At 38.9% G+C, this 23529-nt stretch overlaps 1 protein-coding gene across 1 annotated transcript in view; it reads right to left on the reverse strand.

The window, feature by feature from the left end:
* Positions 1-23529, reverse strand: part of abca2 (ATP-binding cassette, sub-family A (ABC1), member 2) — a 553235-nt gene that overhangs the window by 194539 nt on the left and 335167 nt on the right. The window contains exons 11-14 of the mRNA XM_072240523.1: positions 14018-14146; positions 7108-7275; positions 5387-5483; positions 502-675 (exon numbers count right to left, since the gene is read on the reverse strand). Of these exons, the coding sequence (XP_072096624.1) occupies positions 502-675; positions 5387-5483; positions 7108-7275; positions 14018-14146 (568 nt within the window). The remainder of the gene's footprint in view (positions 1-501; positions 676-5386; positions 5484-7107; positions 7276-14017; positions 14147-23529) is intronic.

A 23529-nucleotide genomic window follows, 5' to 3' on the forward strand; every position in this document is an offset into this window, starting at 1 on the left:
AATGATAGACTGAAAATGTAATGAGTGTGTGGAAGTATTTACAGTCTTCTCCAAAAAAACTTGTCCCAGTTATATCAAAAATTGCCCATAAACAGCATTCCAAACAAATGGTAGTATGCTTACACATATAAAACAATGACAGTTTTGTGGTTTGAAAAGGACTGAAGCTCAATCAAAGATAGAAGGAAGGTTTCTTTTTCCTTTCCCCTATCATAAATTGAACAGGCTACTTCTTGATTAAAAAGCCACACCACATGTTCTGTGGACCCACTGTTAAATTTCAAAACATTAAACTAATTCAATGGAAGACGTTCAGGGAGTGTGGGTCTAACTTCGTGTTTAAGCAAGGCATGCATGTATCACGTCATTGCGTGATGCGTATGCAATTAAGTACTTTTACATATAGTACATAATGAATTATTTAAACGAACAAGAATGCTTAGTCAATATAGGTACAAGATTCCTCAAATATTATTGACATATTAAACACACAAAACCCACCTTGAATCCAGACAAACCCATAGAGGAAGTAGAATCTTCCTCCAGTGTTGGGTCCTGGCCTCCAATAGGCCCTGCGAATTTCATTAGTCTTCTCCGTAAAACTGGAGTTTTGTCGGATCTTCAACATGACATGAGGGGGCAAAGTGCCATCCTCCTTGGTCTGAAATATTACACCTTGAGGATGAAACATACATGTTTACATTCTTTTAAGCATAATTTTATCTCAAGATTGGAACAGAGCCACTTTCACATTAGGAAACAATCACACAACCTTACAAATACACAGGAACATAGATTTCAATTTTCTTTCAGTGAAACTGTGCACAATTTTATGGATGGTCTGTTTAATGATTTCAGACATCGCTGTGATTATGAAATTCAGGTTCTGGTTTCAGTGTTCAGATACCTGGAGATGATTAAACTCAAAGTGCAGTACATATTCGAAATAATTTTACAATCCAGGGCTGATGAGAAGCTTTCCTTGGATATCATTTTAATCATTCTTAGATGTTCAACGGTATTCGTGTGTGCAATTGTTCAGCAATTCAATTATATGGCACTGGCTTCACTATTTAATAGAATTATTCTTGTTGGCAGATATTAAGGTGGTGTACTAAAATCAGAAGCATAAAACACATCAATAATACAAAAGAACATTATTGAGGAGGCTGTTTGTTCCAAGTCATTTGGTAATTCTTTTACACATACTCCTCTGGACAGGGGTTATCTTGTCAAATGCCATACAATGTTCACTCAAAGGAGCTGATCCAAGTGAATTTCAGAAACCCTTTTTAATGACTAAATTGTATATTTTACTGGTCCATGGAATTTGTGTCCCTTTCCTTTAATAGTCATCTCTATATAACCGACTGAACAATGAACACCCAACATTATATGTATTTATTAACAGCAAGAGAGGATACTCAGCCACTCAAGCCAGGTCCACTATTTAATGAGATCAGAGCTGATGTGATTATATCCTTAACTTCACATCCCGATTTTCAACCAATAATTTTACTCCCTTGGTTATTAAGTATCTCTTCACTTCTACCTTGAAAATACTCCAAGTCTCTGCTTACACTGTCCTTCGAGGAAAAGTTTTAAAGACTGCCACTCTCAGAGAGAGAAAAAAATAACTTTATCACCATCTTAAATGGAGGATGCCTCATTTTATGATTCTCCTATTTCTCCCTCGAAAGGAAACTTCATTTGCACAACCACCTTGCAAAGACATCTCAAATCTCTTCTAAACGCAAGAGAAAATGAGTCTAATCCATCCAGCCTTTCCTCATACGATAACCATCCATTCCAAGTCTTAGTAAATTAAATCTTCTCTAACCTGTGAACTGATCCAAAGCATTAACATCCTTTCTTACATAACAAGATGATCACTGCATGAAGTGCTCCAGATATAGTCTCACCAATGTCCAGTGCAACTGAAGCATAACCTCCTTGCTTTGGTATTCAGTCTTCCAAGCAATAAATGATAATGTTCTGCCTGTTTTCCCAATTACTTGCTCTGATTGCAGACTCAGATTTTGTTGGTCATGTATTTGAACACCCAGATCACTGTGTTTATACTCCCATGAATACAGGACAGTTATTGGTTCTTCAACCCAACTGGTTATTACTTAAGGTCAAGTTAAGTTGGCTAAAAACATCAAACAACAAACTATCAAACCAAGTGACTCCAAAAGACCCATATTGAATACAAGCTTGTGAATCATCAGCTACAAATCCAAGCTGAGATCATCCTCTCACCAGACACCTACACAATAAATTATTGGACAGATCCCAAGAACATGTTTCAAGTTGATTTCAATCTCCTCCTGAGATCTATGTGATCACTATCATTGTCTATGTGAAAGCAAGATGATGGAGATGGCAATGTCTACTAGGGGGTCCTCGGTTAGCTGTAGAGGCTGATCTGGGATCCACATATTCTGGTGCAGCGCGGCAAGAGTAAGACGTGGGTGTGGTTAGTGCTTGGGTCGGCTGGTTGTTCAGTCTCTCCTTTTGCAGCTGCCACTTGCTCTCTGTGGCACAGGTCAACCTCAAGTTGCGCAGCTCCCTCTTGAACAGATTGCCTCCAGGCGTATCCACAGAGAGGAATGTCTTCTCAGTTCTTAGATGTAGTGTTGAATTTCTACAGGTTGATTTTGATGTCGTCTTTGAAGCTTTAAAGATCATCATGTACACCACAGGAAGGAGTCAAGATTGCTTATTATTATTTTCAGTATACGAGTGTAACAGTACATGTCTGCCGCTCTGGACCTGATACATCACAAAGAAAACTCAATATGCAAAAGCAATCAATAAAACAAAAATAAAAACACTACAAATATAAAAGTGATCCTATAAAAACAATAATGTACAAGCAACACATACAAACTGCTGGAGGAACTCAGTAGGCCGGGCAGCATCTGTGGAAAACAGTACAGTCGATGTTAAGGGCCGAGACCCTTCGGTGGGTACTTTTTATCCCCCGTAGATGCTGCCTGGCCTGCTGAGTTCCTCCAGCATTTTGTGTGTGCTGCTTGGATTTTCAGCATTTGCAGATTTCCTCTTGTTTGTGATGAACAAATAACTGTTCGAGTGTGGCTGTATATACACAAGGTTAGCTCATATACACAGACTGATTGTATGAACAGAAAGTGACACTGGGTACTGGAGTATTCCTACATAAGGTCACTGAAAGGAAATGATGAAGTGACAAAGTGACTTTTGGCAAGAGGAACACTTCAAAATAGCAGCCGGGCATACGAAAACACAGAAGGACCGTGACTGCGTCAGCGTGGGTATGAGGTGCGGAGTGTAAGCGTCAAGTGGCAGTGCACTGGGGGATGAAGTATGCAGAGGAGTGGTTAATGTTTATGTAGTGGTGTGGGGGTGGGTTAATAAGTGGCATAGTTGATCAGCTGGATGGCATATGATTGCACTGGAGAAATTGCAGAGGAGATTCATCGGGACATTGCCTGGATTGGAGGATTTTAATTAAGAGGAGAGACTGGGGAGACTGAAATTGTTTGCTCTGGACTAAAGGAGGCCAGATAAAAACGTAAAATGATTGCAAGAGGAATAGAGAAGATAGATGGTCAAAATCTTTTTCCCATGGTAGGGGTTATTCATATCAAGACGGTACTGATAAAGAGGAGAATGAGCTTTAAAGGGGATCTGAGGGGTAAGTTTCCTACAGAGAGTGGTCGCAATCTGGAATTCATCACCAGAAGAGGCAACAGAAGTGAAATACAAGTACAGAGCTCAAGAGGCATTTAGATGGTCACAGGTAGCCAAGGCATAGAAGGATACTGTCCAAGTGCAGGGGGAAAGGTCAGCATGGAAAAAAATGGGCTGATGGGCCTGTTTCCATAATTTACGACTTTTCAGTTAGCTAATTCAGCAAAGGGATAGATCCGGACCCGTTGAGTCAGTTCAGTTGCATATCAGGCAACATACTCAATGCAGCCACTGAGTCAATGACACTTGATAAGTCAAAACAGTCCTTGCTGAAGGCAATTGAAATCTATTATTGGTTCAAAGAAAATCTGTCTTTCTGTGCCTATAATTCCCTAGTGGTCAACATCAATGGCCGTATTGCTTCTGAGAAGTCCCTGCGTGCTGTTCAAGCACTTCTGTTTGTTAGATCTCTTAGTTTCTGATCCTTAGGGTTCTTCCAGGGGTCAAGAATAGCGAGGAGTTTTAATACTTGACAATCGAATATCTTAAAGTTTAAGCAAAGATACAGACACTAGGCAAACTGTGAAGGCCCGAGAAGCACAGCAGAGGTTCAATGAAAAGCAAAGACAGAGAAGGCAAAAATACAGAGAATGGCACTTCCGAAATATCTATCTCCTTTATACTCAAGGTAACATAACATTCCTCAGACAAGAATAAACCAATTAATGGATGCACAATTACATCACATGGGTAATAAGCTAACACAGACAAAGAAAATGAGAAAGCTGATAATCTGGTATGTAACTGCTTTAGCCCTTTCTGCCAGTAAGTGGGGATGAACCACCACATACTGTGACGAAATACATGAGTTTGATAAAAAGATACAAATTGTGATTAAACCATTAATTTCTTTATGTAATTCATCTGACATCTTATTCAAAAAAGGTATCAAAAACAGCGGATTCCAACAAGCTTATACAGTAAGGCAAGAAGTCACAAGCAGCCCCTAAGACCCTACAGCTCCTTGAGAATGGCACATTCTAAGCAATCCTGCTACCCAGAAAACACAAAAAGGAGAAGAGTACGTTGTGATGATTCTCTTGAAACCAGACACAATGACTGGTATGAAAATACATCAAAAATACACTAGGCCAAAACATACTCAAATAAATATATCCAAATGCTGCCATACGTAAAAAGAGTAGTTAGTGGCCACAAAATGCCTCCATGTTATACAATCTTACAGTGCAGGAGACCATGTGACCCATTAAGAAAATTATGCAATTACTCTCATTCAGCTGTTTCTCTTATTTTCCCTTTCTTTCCTCTTTGAGAGACTGAAGTTCAGAACCCAGCCCAAACCTTCTAGAATGTGAGGTCTATATTCCATCACCTGCTGCTAAAGGCAATGCAGGACTGATCATAACAGATCAACCTGCAGATAACTTCATCCTGGCTCATTCACCTGACCCCTCACATCTGCATCCTTTGGCTATCGGCCTTCTTCCAGTGGTAACAGCTCCTTCCCATTTGCTTTTTCACTAACCTCACATTGGAAATTAAACTGGCAAGTGTCAGTAACCCTGACTGCTACTCTAAATTTAATACTGATAGGAACAACTTTAAGGAAGGGAGATGGGGGGAAATCTACCGTTTGCTATAATCAATGGCATTGTATCATGAAAAGCTACATGTATAAAATACTTACTGGCAAATACTGTGACATTTTCTTGATATGCTTGGTTTAAGGTATAGTTCACTATACTCTCCTCATTGGGGAAGCCCTTAAAAATGTCCACACTCACCTGCAGTAACAGAGAATAAAATCATTAATGTAGTGAATAGCAAATGCATTAAACATATGGTGACCATTTTCTAAAACCTCCTCAAGCTTAGAACTTAGTACAGCACTGGAAAAGTCCCTTCAGATGTCTGTACTAAACATGTTACTAAGTTAAATTAAATCTCTTCTGCAAGCTCATGATCTAAATTGTCCCACTAATGTGTCTACCTAACAGCCTCTTAGATGCCAATATCATATCTACTTCCATCAGTACCCATTCCAGGTACTCAGCACCCCTTACATACAAAACTTACTTCATAATATCCGCTAAACTTTCTCCATCTCATCTAAAATTCATGACCTTTTGCACTTGAAATTTCTACCCTCGGGGATAGATTCTGAATGTCAAGATTCAATGCCTTTCAACAGGCTATAAACTTCGATCAAGTCTCCGTTCAGCCTCCAATGCACCAGAGAAATTGAGTTAAGTTTGTCCAAATTTTCCTTTTAGCTCATTTCCTCTAATCCAGGCAGCATCTTGGTAAAACTCTTCAGCACTCCTTCCAAAGCTTCCACATGCTTTCTGCAAAGGGATGTCCAGAATTGCAGAGACAGGTACCAACGTCACATCCCCAATGGGTCAAACCATCAAAACCTGAAAAAAAGCCCACCCTAAGGAGAAAGCAAAGATCAACACTAGCTTATGGAGAATAACAGAGCAGTGGGCAGAGATACTAACTCCAGAGCAGGGTTAAACAGGAAGAAAAACAAGAGTTATCAGTGCTGCCTGGAAGGGATTGCATGCCTGCTATTGAAGGCAGGATTCAATATGTGACCCTGATTTAAAAATCTATCAGATTGATTACAGTACTATGCCAATGTCTTAGGCACATATACAGTATATAGCTAGAGTGCCTAAAACTTTTGCACAGCACTGTAGTAATTTTATGTCTTGCACTGCACTGCTGCCACAAAACAATTCATGGCATATGTGAGTGATGATAAACTTGATTCTATTGTGGACTGAGAGTGGGAAGGAGGCAAAGAGAGGGGAGGGAGTGGAAAGCACCAGAGAGGCATTCAGTAATGATCTACAAACCAATTGTTTGGAATAAAATCACCTTGCCTGATCTCTCAGGGCTACGTGAGTCTGCACCTATGCCACTACCTTACCCCTGGCATTCCTTCTCTGCCAGCTGCCACAGACCACTCCTGTGGTGCTCCACCCTTGCCATTCCCAGCACCCTTTGCTCCTGACATAATTTCCCCAGTACCATTAAATTAACTAACTCCTGACTCATCTTCATTTCTACTGCTTGGTTCTACAGTCTTGTTACAATTACTGCAATAATTGGATTAATCTGTTCTGTTATTAAGCAGCTTTACTGTTTTGCAATAAAAACAGATATTCCTGGAAATTGCGAGCAGATGAGACAGCAACTGTGGAGAAAGAAATACAGTTAACATTTCAGATTGAAGGCACAGCAACAGGATTAGAAGTGTAAATTGATATTAAGTTGCAGAAAAGGTTAGGGAGAAATGGATAGGACAGTGGCAATTGTCCTGTGACAACAGATAAATCAAATTTTATCAATGATTCTCTGCAGCATGAGCCCAGCAGTTTAACCTGCCGCTTGTCTTCTGACCTTGGACATAAACTGGATCCAGCCGCAGGCTGCATTATCAATCGTATCCAGCTGCTGCAGCAGCGTGCTGGAATTAGGCATGGAGAAGTTGCTGTTGATGAAATTTCTGATGATGTCACTGTCAGAAGCATTCAACACTTCCGGACGCCTTTTCAAATCAGAAGTAAACTGTAAAACACAAAAGTAAATAGAAGCAAATGCATAGATACTTGATATAAATACGTCTCACTAAATCTTACATTCTACTTCTGTAGTTCTAGAATTAATTGAACACAGAGAATTGTACAAATTTAAAACAGTCTTCCACAAATATCAATTGGCGCAAATCAGTGGTTCATTTTAAAGCTGAAAGTGATACATTTGTTTTAACTAAAGGCGTAAAAGAATAATGGGTAGAAGGCAGGTGTGTGGAGCTACTGTAGGTCGCAGAGCAACTGTGATCTCACTGGCTGATGAAAGAAATCTGACGACTATACGGCCTTTGCCTGTTCCTGTGTTCTGAAATGACTAAATTAATTTCAGAAAGGCAGAACATAAGCAGAAAATTTGATTGGTGAATGTTTCAAAATGGAAGGCAACTCAGAAAATATATCTTTCAAGTATTATTATTTTAATTTTGATGATATTCAATAGAACTGGCACAAGCTTAATTAAAAAAGAACATGTCCTTAAAATTCATTCATCAGCATTTGCTACATTTTTACAATTCTACTTGATGGTTTAAGTTAAATACTAAATATTTTAGCCACTGTTAACAGGTATAAAGAAAAGATGTGGGGGTTGACTGTATCTATGAAGAAGCAGACAAAGTTAATGCTTCAGGTTGTTGGTCTTTCAGCAAAGTGCTCAGGTGAAAGTTTACTGGCCTGAAACATAAATCCTGTTTCCCTGTCGCAGATATTTCCTGTCTTGCTGGGTGACTTCAGCATTTTCTTGTTTTATCTCATTTATGGTCTGTTGTAATGTTTTGGTTCAACATGAAAGAAGGATGACAGTAAAGCAGTTCCTAGTACTCATCAATTCATAACAAAATGATTAAATTTAAACATGACATTCCAGACTGTACTCCAAAATATGGCAGATATTTAAACTGGGCCAATCACAGTCATGCCTCTTTCTCCAAATCCAGTCACATAATGTGCATGTTATTACCAACTTAAATTCCTTCAAACAAGTTAAAGATTGTCTTGCTGGATTATAAAAAAAAAACTGGCACTTTTAATAAGTAGAAATTCCTCGCATCTAGCCAACCTAGTGGACTTTAGAAACCGCAGAACGGAAACTGATTAGATGCTGATTATTGTAGTATACATCTCAAATACAATTATGTGGTAACTGATATCATAATTATACAGCTTATTAACATAAACAGGAAGCAGTTGCTAAGTGAGAAATTCACTGGCACACAGTCAAATCCCAGCAGATTTCCAGAAGCACAATTTTGATTCCAAATTTCAGTTCTCTACTTTTGATCTTAATGAGGACTATGATTAGTTCTGAGATGAAGGGCAATATCTGACATGTCTACTACATTAATGGATCCATGGATGGTTTGAGAGCATCTTGGATCAACAGAAGGGAGAACAATCTCATTCTATTATGATTCTTTGACGTAAAAGGCAATGGTTTCCTAAAGGTAGTTTTCAAGATGATAATTTGCTTTCCATAATCACATTGGCTGTGCCACTGACAGCAGCCAGCAATGCAGAAGAAAGTAACTCCACCACTCACTGGCAAACAGCACTTGGCATTGTTAGTATGTTAAGAGAGTCATAAATGATTGCAGACTCAACTCTCAGTCAGAAGGGCCTGGATTTAAGAGCTATCAGCACATTAACTATTTATCATCTGAAACTCCCAAACTTCACTGGGGTGGTTGAACTAGAAAAGGATATATTTCTCAAGAGAAGATGTCGCTGAATTTATTTACTAATTTAAATGCCGCGCAGAATCTGCCCTTCTGACTCTCTGAGCTGTGCTGTCCAGCAATCCCTAATTTAACCCTACCCTATTTACAAGGACCAAGTTGACCTACCACTGGTACATCTTTAGACAGTGGGAGGAAACTGGAGCACCCAGAAGAAACCCACATGGTCACGGAGAGAATGTACAAACTCCTACAGAGAGCAGCAGGAATTAAACACAGGCTGCTGTGCTAACTACTGCACTACCATGCCACCCAATTTACACCAATGCACAAAACTTAAAATGGTTTAAATATTAAAATCATAATCTGGAAACTAAATAAACAAACCCCAGTTGCAAAAACAAATGCATATTTTGAAAAGCTAACCCAGTTCCTATTAAAGTCCTGCTCATTATGAACTTGCCCCTGGATTTTCCTATCATCACTCTCTCAAATCAGATAAAACTTCCCAATTGCATTTTTCACTTGTGATTCCATCATCATTAGGAATGGAGCCCACTGACTAAGAGTATGTGGATTAAGTGTTTGTCATTTACAGTCTTCATAATCAGTTCTCACTTCAACAAGGATATCAAACTGAGAGTCGAGAAATCTTTGAAATTGCACTGGTGAAACCTAGTGAGTTAAAGGGAGCATGGGGACTTGGGCTCTGGGTATTAAAGGGAGTGTTGGAATCAGCAGCCAGTGAGCCCGCTACTGAATCATAAGAATTTCCAAGCAATTGGAGAGCAGATACTGTCATTTTACTGTAGCACCTTCACAGAGAATATTCTGAGAATGAACCAGAAAAAAACAGAGAGTCTGAACAAAGAATTCAAAGCTTACGATAACACTGGTAGCAGTGGATGAGCTGGCACCCATGGATGTGGTTGTTTTCAATGGGGCTGACTTGGTTATGTTGCATTCTCTGTTTAATTCTGAGAACTGTGGAATTTAATTTGACTTTGCTGCCATCCTACACATGTGGAATTATTAACAATATGCTTAAAACTGAACAGGATAATAACAAGAGCTGTCTAACAGAGTCTATTCTGAAATGTTGAAACCTTGTTTCATTTGACAGTATATTCATATATACGTAGTTAAATGACAATAAACCTGACTTGACAAGATCTTTGAAGCATCTTACTTCATAGGCAACAAAGGCTTTTGAGGGACTTTGGATTTATGCTCCTAATTCACAAATAGTAGACAGAAAATCTTAGAAGTAAAAAATTTAACTAAGCTGGCCAGTGGTGTGGTGGCATCCGCACCAGACTTCAAGGTGAGTGATCCCAGGTTCGAGTCCACCCAGATCCTTGCACGCTTTCCTTCCTTGCTGGGTTGAGCGTCAAGCTAGCAACTCAGCCTCATTTAAAAAACAATCAAAAATGCTAAAACAAAAATGGCAAGTTGCTGCCTGATGCGCCACAAGGTGCAGAAAGGAACAACGAATGGTTTAACTATGAAAAGCTTTTAGTCAAGAATCTTAGCTTTCATAAGGGAATAGTAAATGGTAACAAAGAAAAATGGTTCACATTCGACAAAGATGACACAGGTGATCAGTCAGTGAGGAGAAAATAGTGGTGACCAGTAACTGAACTTTCCACCAGAGCAAAACAGGGATAAAGAGAAGGAGGAACAAACTTTAGGAGTCAATGATCTAGTGAGGCAAATCAAGTACACTTAGATCAGATTGACCAGCTGAGAATAGTTGTATAGAGTTAAGCTGGGGATCTTTTAGTAAAATGGTTAAAGTGGTGAACAATAGCGAGAGCATTCATGGTACTGTAGGAATTATAAATTACAAAGTTAAACTTATTTTAGGGACAGAAGTATTAGAACGAAATGTGACAATGTGGAAATACCACAACATCGAGCTTCCACTGTCAATGACAAGTTGCTATTTTTTTTTACTCAGAGGCTATATTATGATTCACCATTTGAAACTTATTTTACAATATTGGGAAACATAACCATCTTATAATTGGATTTTCCTCCCTATCTTCACCAGGGAACACTAAGTTCTCCCTTTCTTGGGTAAACCTTATTCAATAACTAATAAGAAATGTTTCAGACTATAGCTCGTGGAAAAACAAAATCCAGCTTATCAGGTCATTGTATAGGTCACATCATGTTAAAAAGTGTGCAGGAAGATCTGGCACAAAAGCAAGGATTTCTTCCTTTTTCCATCTAAACTTTATGGTTAGCTGGCTTCTATCAAAGCTTTAGTTACATGCTTCAGTTCACTGCTAGAGCCTCCTAAAGGTTGTTGAACTCATGAATCTCAATATCTCTCCCAATTAAGCATGGTGCCCAGAGGAAAATATCCAGTAAATACAGTATAAAGCCAATGTATACAATCTGGAGCATCTGAATATAGTTACAACAAATTAAATTTCCCTTATTTGGGTCAGGAAATTTGAGTCCTAAAGATCTGTTGCAGGATGGATCTTTTTATGCCAGGAATAATGAGAACTTGTTTTCATCTTTCTTTTGCAGGAACAATACTCTCAGGGACCCTTGAAGTCAAAACAGCAACACAAATGGAAACTTTGGAAATATCAGGCATAGCCTGTGCAGTAATTACAAACATGAATAAAGACAAAAAGAAAATGCTGTATTTGTACAAATCCCCACAATGTAAGACTGAACCAAGGTCGTTTTAGTCATTGAAATACTTTTGAAGAGCAGTCAGTGTTAAAAACATAATTCACCTGAGGTCTAGAACAAACACCTATAAAATCAATGATTTTCTGCAGTTTGCTAGTGGTGTGATAGATGCTGACCAGAATACTTGGAGCAATCCCTGTTTTACTTGTCATGATGCCACAGGAGTCTTTATATTTGATGAGTTAGGGAGAACCTTATGTTATAAGGAATCGCTTCTTCCCCTCTATCATCTGATCTCTGAATGGACATTGAACACAAGCTGCCTTGAGGAGAAGACCAGAGACAGGGCATGGGGCCACAATTGACTCACTTTTGAAGCATCAAGGAGGATTGGAGCATCAAGGTGAAGGCAGAGGAGGAAAGTGATCACTCTCCACAGAGGCCAAGGGTCAACGGCAGGTGGGAGTTGGGTCGGTGGCAGTCAGAACGCTGAGGTCGGCAGTTGCTCTTCAGGGAAGGACCGAGTTCGAGCAGCCACTCTCGATTCTGATGGGAAGATGTTTCTGAAATTCTAAGATTCATATATTACATTGCTCTCTTTCAGTTTTCTTTCTCGTTGCCGGTTGGTGGGCTGGGGTTCCAGGTAGGTGATATGTTGGTTTTTGTGAGAAGGGAGCGGTTGGGAATTTGGGGTCTGACATTCTTATCAGTTTTTCTGTATGGCTGATCTGTTGTTTTTTGTGTATGAGGCAAGGGGTTGGGGGTTTGATGTTATTGTGTCTGAGTTTTTATGAGGGAGGGGGCCATGCTTCGTGATTTCTGAGTTTCGTTTCTTTTTCCTTCTTATGAGGGAGGTTGTCTTTTTCCTTTAATGACTCCCATGGTTTCTTCTGTATTTCATGGCTAGCTGTAGAAGACGAATATCAGAATATCGAAGTACGTGTGTACTTTGACAATAAAATGAGCCTTTGAACCCACGAACACTACCTGACTACTAAATATATACCTAAAGGCAACAAGTTTCACGACATACACCAGTGATATTAAACCTCAATCTGATTATAAGCACTTACATAGTAACACATCAGTTGAGATTTAGTGTTCAAGTCTTATAATGGTATTGATCCCATAAAACTTTGTAACTGCTGATATTGATTCAAGTTGGACAAGTCCTGAGATGCAGTAGATTGTTGGCTTTGCATCACAAGACTGTCTTTATGACAGAGGTTCCCTGGAGGAGTTATTTACATTGAGTGTATGCCCTGGAAGTGTGACAACATGAGATTGAGAGACTCTGGAGGGTGGTTAAAGTGTGTCACAAATAACTGTAAATGTGGCTGCACCAAATACAGGTAAGGACATGTCAGATCAAGGAAAGAAAAGCCACGATAAGTGTTCCCATGTTCAAATAGATGATTTATATTAATTACCAAGGCTTGATAATTAAAAATTGTAATCAGGCAAAGTACTGAGAGATGCTGGCACCCTCTAAATTGTTATCCACCAAGAAGTCACTACTACTACTACAAGTTCAGGAAAGAAACAATTGAAGAAATTTAACAGAAAAGGGTGCCATGGTGGTGTAGTGGTTAGTACAAGGCTATTACAGCCCGAGGCATTGGAGTTTGGAGTTCAATCCTGGCATCCTCTGTAAGGAGTTTCTGTATGTCCTCCCCATGGAATGCATGGGATTTCCCTGGATGCTCTGATTTCCTCCCACTGTCCAGAGACCTAGAGGGTCTAGGTTTTATATGTCCATTGTAAATTATCCCATGTTTGGGTTAGCACTAAATTGTGTTTGTCAGGGGTTGCTGGTCGGTGTAGGCCCAAGGGCCACCAAAGAGCCTAATCTGCATTATATCTCTAAATAAAGTAAAAGAAATGTCACAAATTAAAGTGCCAACAGAAAATACTCTTTTCCTTCAAAACCTTTCTGGAGTTTTGTTCCTTAACATGCTTCAACATAAAGTACTCTGGTTTTTAAAAATAATTAGTGTTGATATGTATATCTGGATTGATGCAAAACTTGTATGTCACTGTTTTCACTTCTCAATTTTTTAAAAAAAGGCTGTATTAGGCAAATCTGAGCCGTGTTAATGCCTAACAGGCAACCTTTCATTTTGAATGGGTTATTGATAGTGAAAGGATTCATTTAGTTGCTGATAACAGGGTATCAGTTTCACTTGGAGTTTCCAGTGACACCGGTGACTTGTCTTCATCAGTAATATAAATGATTTTCTAGTCAGCATACAAATCGGTGTCAACTTCTATTCATTTTGCTTATTTAAGGATTAAACTGGTCACCAGTTGATAGAACTGCAGCAAGAAAGCAGTGAACCTTGTCTGCCAAAGCATATTCAAGTAGTTATGATGAACAGATTAAACACGTACTTGCTGCAGCCAGCTGATGCGATTCTGTAGCTTGCCTTCTTCCAGAAAAGTGCGGATTTCAGAAGAAATATTCAACCAGACTCTGGCATAGTGAGTGACATTGCCAACAAAAGCAAATGTTTCATTAGCCTGGAGAAAACAAAATCAGACAAAGGCAAACAGATTAATTGCATTATGAGGAATAATTAGAATGCTCACATACAATACCCCACTGCTGACATCCAAAAGTAACAATGTCCTCAAGGACAACAAAATGAAGATGACAACAATATTGCACCTGGTGAAGAGAAAATATTTCCTCTGTTGGGGTAGGGAAGGAAAGATAAAAGCAGATATTACACTGGGCTGTTCTGCAGAACTGTCAGTTATTTTACTATATACTGCATTTAACCAGGCAATGGAGAAATATAAAAGATAGTCAAAAATAAATCATCACAAGTAAAGCAAAAGAATAATTTTGCTGTGACATTCCATGATAAATGGCACAATTTCCACCAGATAGCAGTTCCTCTGATGCACCCACTGTTCACTGTCAAAAGCATAATTTAAAGTGTAGGTGTTCTACAGTTCTGTCTGATACTGACACAGTAACTCATCCATCTTTCAGTTACAATGGACTCTACATGCCCATACAGTTGAGAAGTGGAGTGCTGATAAGGCGGGCAGGTACGTGTGCATAAGGACAATTATGTTCGGTTGTTGTGATAAATGCAGGAAAGCATCTTCATCTATACTCTGGCAGAGAAGAATAAATACTTGACTAAAATGTTTCAAGTATATTATTTGATCATATATTTATATTATAATTTTAATTTGTGTAAAAATAGTCCTAGTGGGGGCGTGGCACTGTTGACCAGAGATAGTGTCACGGCTGCAGAAAAGGTGGACGTCATGGAGGGATTGTCTACGGAGTCTCTGTGGATGGAGGTTAGGAAGAGGAAGGGGTCAATAACTCTACTGGGTGTTTTTTATAGGCCGCCCAATAGTAACAGGGATATCGAGGAGCAGATAAGGAAACAGATCCTGGAAAGGTGTAATAATATCACAGTTGTCGTGATGGGAGATTTAAATTTCCCAAATATCTATTGGCGTCTCCCGAGAACGAGGGGTTTAGATGGGGTGGAGTTTGTTAGGTGTGTTCAGGAAGGTTTCTTGACACAATATGTAGATAAGCCTACAAAAAGCGAGACTGTACAGTACTTGATTTGGTATTGGGAAATGAACCTGGTCAGGTGTCAGATCTCTCAGTGAGAGAGCATTTTGGAGATACTGATCATAATTCTATCTCCTTTACAATAGCATTGGAGAGAGATAGGAACAGACAAGTTAGAAAATCATTTAATTGGAGTAAGGGGAATTATGAGGCGATCAGGCAGGAAATTGGAAGCTTAAATTGGGAACAGATGTTCTCAGGGAAAAGTATGGAAGTAATGTGGCAAATGTTCAGGGGATATTTGTGTTGAGTTCTGCATAGGTACATAAACACAAAATAATCTGCAGATGCTGTGATCAAAGCAACACTTTCAGTACGCTGGATGAACTCAGCAGGTCGGGCAGCATCAGTCAAAAACGATGAGTCGATGCTTCGGGACAGAACCCTTCGTCAGGACTGAAGAACGAAAGATGGGGAAGGATTTGAAGAATGCTTGTAGCTTCAGTTGAAAGACCAGTAATTTGAAAGACAAAGGGGTGGCGGAGGGGAAGCATTGACGTCATAGCCCTGAAAACAATGGGTGGTAGAAGAAGGAGGCGGAACCATGAGGGAGCTGGGGGAGGAGGTGGAGTGAAATAGGGATAGAGGAAGGGAGGGGGAGGGAATTACCGGAAGTTGGAGAATTCTATGTTCATACCAAGGGGCTGGAGACTACCTAGACGGTATATGAGGTGTTGCTCCTCCAACCTAAGTTTAGCCTAAGTTTGTGAGTCTGTTGGGGTCATCTATTGCATCCGGTGTTCCCGGTGCGGCCTCCTCTACATCGGTGCAACCCGACGCAGATTGGGGGACCGCTTCGTCGAGCACCTCCACTCCGTCCGCCACAACAGACAGGATCTCCCGGTAGCCACACACTTCATCTCTGCTTCCCGTTCCCATTCAGATATGTCCATACATGGCCTCCTCTACTGCCATGATGAGGCTAAACTCAGGTTGGAGGAGCAACACCTCATATACCGTCTAGGTAGACTCCAGCCCCTTGGTATGAACATAGAATTCTCCAACTTCCAGTAATTCCCTCCCCCTCCCTTCCTCAACAGGACCGCACCACTAAGCACATCTTTCCCTCTCCACTTTCCGCAGGGATCGGTCCCTCCGCGACTCCCTTATCCACACGTCCATCCCCACTGATCTCCCACCCGGCACTTATCCTTGTAAGCGTAAGTGCTACACCTGTCCCTACACCTAATATCTTGCAACCATTCATGTTTAGCACAACTTCGTGGGCCGAAGGGCCTGTACTGTGCTGTAGGTTTCTATGTTTCTATCATCAATGTTGTTTGTTTCAGTTAGTACTTGAAATATAATATAACTGGTAATTACACTTCACTGTCAGTGTTTCACCCAACTCCTTGGGTGGGTGTATGTTGCACTAAAGTTTTTTGTGTCAAGTTCAGTACAAAAGTTTTAAAATTAATTCTACCTTCCTGTTTATAAAGTTATCCACTGCAAATGATACAATTGGGATCATCTGAAATTAGGGTAAAATATGTCTGACTTCCAAACGAAAACCACATTACATTATTCTTACTTGTTCTAATTAAGACTAATTTGGTCTCAAGACATACAGGACACCTTCGGAAGAGACTGACTAAAATTTGATTGCAGTCACAGTGACAGAAAGCTGACTGGGATTGTCTCAGATCCCTGCCTGTTGGTATCATTTCCAACTACCGTGTGAATTTCAGGTAACATTTGCCTCACTCAACTATTCTAAAGTTTTATTTTATATAAGTAGTACAGTGGCAATGCAAGAAGAACTGATTATAAGGTGTAATAGGAGGTCTAACATCTTCTCGGTGTTATTTTAGTCTGGGATGCAAGAGATTCTGCAGATGCTGGAGATCTTGAGCAACAAGATGCTGGAGGAAATCGGCAGGTCGGACAACATCCAGGAAAGGAAATAAACAGTTGATGTTTCGGGCCCAGACTTTTCACCGAAACATCAACTGTTTGTTTCCCTCCATAGGTTCTACCTAACTTGCCGAGTTCCTCCAACATTTTGTATGTCTTGCTATTTGAAAAAGGGTCAGGACTGAACAAAAGAATATCAATATGGAATTGTATAAATTTAGTAAGCTGGAGAGAAGGGAGTTTTGCTGTGAATTGTATTTTATTTCAGATATTGTTTGCTTCAGTTATTTCTCTACTTTCATCAACCAAGTTACCATTTCAATATCTAAATTCATATTTGCTTACTGCTGGTAGCTGAATTAAATATTCATATTTTTACTTCAATACCATAAGGCTTTCTCAGAATTAGGATTAATATCTCTGGCGTATATTATGAAATTGGTTGTTTTGTGGCAAGCAGTACATTGGAATACTCAATAATATAAACTAAAAATTACTATCAATATATATATGAATAAAAGAAAATAAATTAAGTTAGTGCAAAAAGAGAGAGAAAAAATACTGAGGTAGTGTTCATGGGTTCATTGTCCATTTAGAAATCTGCTAGCGGAGGGGAAGAAGCTGTTCCTGAATCGCTTAGTGCATGTCCTCAGACTCCAGTTCCTCCCTGGTTGATAGCTCTGATAAGAGGGCATGTCCTGGGTGATGGGGGTCCTTAATGATGGATGCCACCTTTTTGAGTTATTGCCTTTTGAAGGTGTCCTGGATGCTGGGGAAGTTCGTGCCCATGATGGAGCTGGCTGGGTTTACAACATTCTGCAGCATTTTCTGATCCTGTGCTGCAGCTCCTCCATACCAGGTGGTGATGCAGCCATTTAGAATGCTCTCCAGGATACATCTGTAGAATTTTCTGGTCGTCTTTGGTGATAGATCTATTCTGTTCAAACCCCTAATGAAATACAGCCACAGTCGTGCCTTCTTTGTAGTTGTAACAGTTATCAAGTTTTAGCAATGTCCCATGGTTTGCCTTTTGCTAAATTTCAACAATAAGCTCCCAGCTCTCTGTGCCATGTTTCTAATTGTACAAGTAGTTTTTCCACCAAAAGTAAATGAGATTGATGTGGAGCTATGCAGATGTCTACAACCCAGAACTAATTTATCAGTCGCCTGAACCAAAACAAAGAAAATGTCATTAGCTACAAAGAAGGCTATATTTCATTACAAGTTTGAGTAGTCTTGGTATGACTCTTGAATTCCTGCAGATATACCATGGAGATCATTCTAATTGGCTGCATCACCATTGGAATGGGGGTGGGGAGGGTTACTGCACAGGATCGAAATAAGCTGCAGAAAGATGTGAACTTAGTCAGCTCCAACATTGGCATTAGCCTCTGTACTATCCAAGGCATCTTCAAGGAACAATGCCTCAAAAAAGCAACATGCATCGTTAAGGACCCCCATCACTCAGGACATGCCTTGTTCTCAGTGCTACCATCAGGAAGGAGGTACAGGAGCCTGAAGGCACACACTCAACGATTCTGGAACAGTCTTTTCCCCTCTGCCATCAGATTTCTGAATGGACATTGAACCTATGAACACTACCTCAATACTTTATTTTTATTTTTGCACTACTTAATTAATTTAACTATTATATAATTATATTATATATACACACATACACACTGTAATTCACATATTTTTTCCTCTTTATTGTATGTTACATTGCACTGCTACTAAAGACAACAAATTTCATGATACATGCTGGCAATATTAAACCCAATTCTGATTCTGATCTAATCTCTTACAAAAAAACTGAACACAAACTCTCTCTAAATTCCTCTGTGCATTACTGATTAACAGGTAATCACCTATCCACAAGTTGTTGACTGAAAAATTTGTGGTCTTATTTGTTTATGCTTTGTATATTTATTTGCAATTCTCTTTCAAAGTTTCACAAGTTCCACGTGTCCACGTTGGCAACTGTGCAGCGTTTTGGATCCAGAGCTCCCAGAATCCAAGCTGATGGAATCCAGGAAGAGAAGGGAGTGCTGCCAGTGAGAGGGAAATGGGTCAAGCAAAGCTAACATTGATGAAGCACTCCCAATTTAAGCTGGGTCTTTTGCATTGCCCAAAGTATTCTGCAATAATAATGTTTTTTATATAATGAATTAGATTATCAAAATCTGAAATAAAAGAGAAAATGCTGGTCATGCAGAATCAGTGGAGAGAGAAACAGAGTTAATCCTTCAGGCCCAGAAATTTTGACCAATACTTCTGAAGCAACACACCAGATACTGGAGGATCTCAGCAGGTCAGGCAACATCGATGGAAATGAGTAAACTGTCAACGTTTTGGGCCAAAACCCTCCTTCAATACTGAGAAGGAAGGGGGAAGACCCCAGAATAAAAAGGTGGGGGGAAGGGGAAGGAGGCTAGCTAGAAAGTGATCGGTGAAACTAGATAGGTGGGAAATACTTCTGAAAGCTGCTGGGGTTGCACTAAGGAAACTCAGAACAAAACAAGGTAATAATGATGCAAACACGAGGAAATCTGCAGGTGCTGGAATTTCAAGCAACACCATAAAAAATGCTGGTGAACGCAGCAGGCCAGGCAGCATCTATAGGAAAAGGTACAGTTGATGTTTCGGGCCGAGACCCTTTGTCAGGTAATATAATCTATTTTAATACAGGCATAATACAGATTTAATACAGGCATAAATCAAAATACACAAGGGAAATTTAATCCCTTGAGACTAATAAAGGAAATTATCTAACCTTTGTTACATCAGTGTGACTATGGCAGGTGAAGTATGAAAGTTCGAAAAAAAATGGACATTAATGATGAAAACAAAATTCTCCTTTAAGTATATCTTGAAGATTCTGTTCTAAAGTTCATTGAAAAGGAAGGCATGGGGGCAATGAGGTAGCTCAGAGATCAGAAAGATTGAATTTTTAGCCTGCTAGGCCACAGGGCCAGCTCTAGCAAAGTGTTAAAGAATAGGAACACTGATTACGTCTTGTGCTCCATGCTGCTCTTCAATGAGCACAAACAGGTATTTGTACATGATTTTGGATCAGAGAACGAAGTTGGGAGCCAGCTGTGACGGGCCTTCCCTCATGGCACAAGTACCCCATTGATGTTCCCTGCCAAAGTTTTCATTGCTGGAAAAACAAAAGATTTGAGCAAGCAGAAATGGGAAGGAGTCAAATTCTACAGGAGAAAATAGGAGGGAAAAAAAATTAAAATTAATTGTAGCTACCAGGTTCTGATTCTAACTGCAGATACATCCTGCACAAAATGATGTTGATGAGAAATGCCATGATGTACATCATCTACAGTAGCTTTTTTAGTTTTAACAAGATTTTAGTCAGAGAAAAGTACAGCACAGAAACAGGCCCTTCTGTCCATTTATTCTGTGCCAAAACTTTTAAACTGCATACTCCCATCAACCTGCACCAGGACCATAGCCCTTCATAGCTCTACTATCCATATACCTATCCAAATTTCTCTCAAATGCTGAAATTGAGCTCACATGCCCCACTTGTGCAGGCAGCTTATTCCACATTCTCATGACCCCCTGAGTGAAGAAGTTTCCCCTCATGTTCCCCTTAAACTTTTCACCCTTCACCCTTAACACATGACCTCTAGTTGTAGTCCCTCCCAACCTCAGTGGAAGAAATCTGCTTGCATTTATCCTATATATACTCTTTTAATTTTGTATACCTCTATCAAATCTCCTCTTAGTCTTCTACGTTCCAAGGAATAAGGTCCGAACATTTTCAATCTTTCCTTATAATTCAGGTCCTCCAGTACCAGCAACATCCCTGTAAATTTTCTCTGTAATCTTTCAATCTTATTTACATCTTTCTGGTAGATAGGTAAGCAAAACTGCACACAAATACTCCAAATTAGGGCTCACCAAAGAAATCTGAAATACTTCCACAACAAGATATTGATGGCACAGGGACTGTTCATTTCACATTATACGTTCATGACCTAATACGCTATTAAATTTTCACTGAGAGTACTGTTCAGAGCATACATAGCTGGACTGAGGAATCAAACAGATTTATCAGAAACCTATATAGGGGCACCTAATAGCAAGCTACCTTCTGTTATACAGCAGTGAAAATATGGAACATTAACACCACCAGACAATATGAATTTCCTCAGTTGACTTTCAACTAAGTAGAACGTCAATGGTGAAAGAAAATAAAGGCTGAACAATGAACACTAATGCAAATGTAACACCCTTGTTAAGATTTTTACTGCTATGCTGTAAGTATTTCATTTTTGCAGTTCTGTAAGAGCAGTCTGCTCTGCTCTCAGCCTGTTTGGATTCATGCTGAGATAAGAAGCTTGTTGTTCAACTTGGGATGTGCTGTCAACCAGTCAGGACAGTGGAACTGGGAGAAGGTTTTGCAGAAAGCTGGGCTGAAGGTCTTTGTTGATGGGAGCTGGGAGAAGACACAAGGAAAGATGGCTGAGGATGCCATCCCTGTTGCACCAGGTACCTTGTGTAGATGAATGGCTTCAAGGAGGAAGGACCAATACTCCTGAGAAAGCAAACATAAGGAAATCTGCAGATGCTGGAAATTCAAGCAAGTCATTCTTTGTGAATGAGACCATGCATAAGGTCTCTCTTTATGCTGATGATTTATTGGTTTATATATCTAACCCTGACGAATCTATTCCTGCCTTGCTAAAATTATTTAATGAATTTGGAGGTTTTTCAGGATATAAAATAAATTTTAGTAAAAGTGAATTGTTTCCTTTAAATGATTCTGTCTTTATATATGATAATACTCCTTTTGAAGTTTCAGACTCTTTTAGATATTTAGGTATTATAATTACTAAAAAATATAAGGATCTTTATAAAGCTAATTTTGTTCCCTTAGTAGACTCTACGAAGTATTTATTTAGTAGATGGAGTCCACTTACATTTTCACTTGTTGGTCGTATTCATATAGTTAAAATGATGATTTTACCGAAATTTTTATGTTCCTGTTTTTTTTTTGGACTAGGAAGTTTTTTTGACCGGATTGATTCCATTATTTTATCTTTTATTTGAAACAATAAAAGACCAAGAATTAGTAAATGTCATTTACAAAAATTGAAAAAGGATGGAGGTCTTGCTTTGCCTAATTTTAGAATGTATTATTGGGCTGTTAGTGTGTGATATATGTCTTTTTGGTTATACTGGGTTGATAAGAGTGATCGGCCAATTTGGGTAGACCTGGAACTGAAAGTTGTAAAACAGTTTTATTTAACCTCGTTATTGGGAGCTCCTTTACTTACGCAATTAGGTAAAGTTGTTAATTTAAACCTATATCCTGTGATTAAGTATTCCTTACAAATTTGGCTCCAGTTCTGCAATTTTTTTAACCTTAAAAAATTTAAACTTTGTAGTTTAATTTACTGAAATCACTTTTTTAAGCCTTCTTTGAGTGATCCAATTTTTTTTACTTTGGAAAAATAAAGGTATTAATTCATTTTTGGATTTATTTAAAGAAGATAGATTGATGTCCTTTGAACAATTAATTGATAAATATTCTCTTTCATACTCACACTTTCTGCAATACCTTCAAGTTAGATATTTTTTACAAAAATATTTAAGTAATTTCCCTTATATATTGGAGGCTGACCTATTAGATACTATTATGAATATGAATCCTTTGATTAAGGGTTCTATTGGAAGAATTTATAATTTATTATTACAATGGGATAAGCGTCCTTTATCTAAGATTAAACAGGATTGGGAAAAGGAACTTAATTTGACTTTTATGATGGAGGATTGGATGCGGATATTGAAGTTGGTTAACTCTTCTTCAATTTGTGCTAGCCATTCATCGATTCAATTTAAAATTGTACATCATTATCATTTGACAAAGGAGAGACTTTCTAAAATCTTTCCTAATGTTGATAGTCATTGTGATAGATGTAAAACTGAGATAGCTACACTGACACATATGTTTTGGTCTTGTTCTATATTGGAACAGTTCTGGAAGTCAGTTTTCTCAACAATTTCTAAAGCACTTAAAATTAATTTACAACCTAATAAATTAACAGTGCTCTTTGGAATAGTTCCTCAAAATATTCATGGTATTTCTGTGTCTGACCAACATGTTACTGCATTTGTTACATTGATAGCTAGGAGGGCCATTTTGTTGAAGTGGAAGGATACATCAGCTCCCACTTTGTCACAATGGTTCTCTCAAGTGATGCTATGTCTTAGTTTGGAGAAAATTAGAAGTCGAACCTTTGAAACTTTATTTGATTTTGAGAAAAGATGGGGCTCATTTGCTCGTTATTATCATTTGAGTTAATTGATATAATTTTTCCACGATCTAATTGTAAATTTTTTTAGTATATTTTTTTTTCTTGCTGGTGGTTTGATGTTTATTTTTAGAAGCTTTTTGTATGACACATGGCTCTGGGGTTGTACA

Source organism: Mobula birostris, chromosome 22 (assembly GCF_030028105.1).
Source record: "Mobula birostris isolate sMobBir1 chromosome 22, sMobBir1.hap1, whole genome shotgun sequence".
NCBI lineage: Eukaryota > Metazoa > Chordata > Chondrichthyes > Myliobatiformes > Myliobatidae > Mobula > Mobula birostris.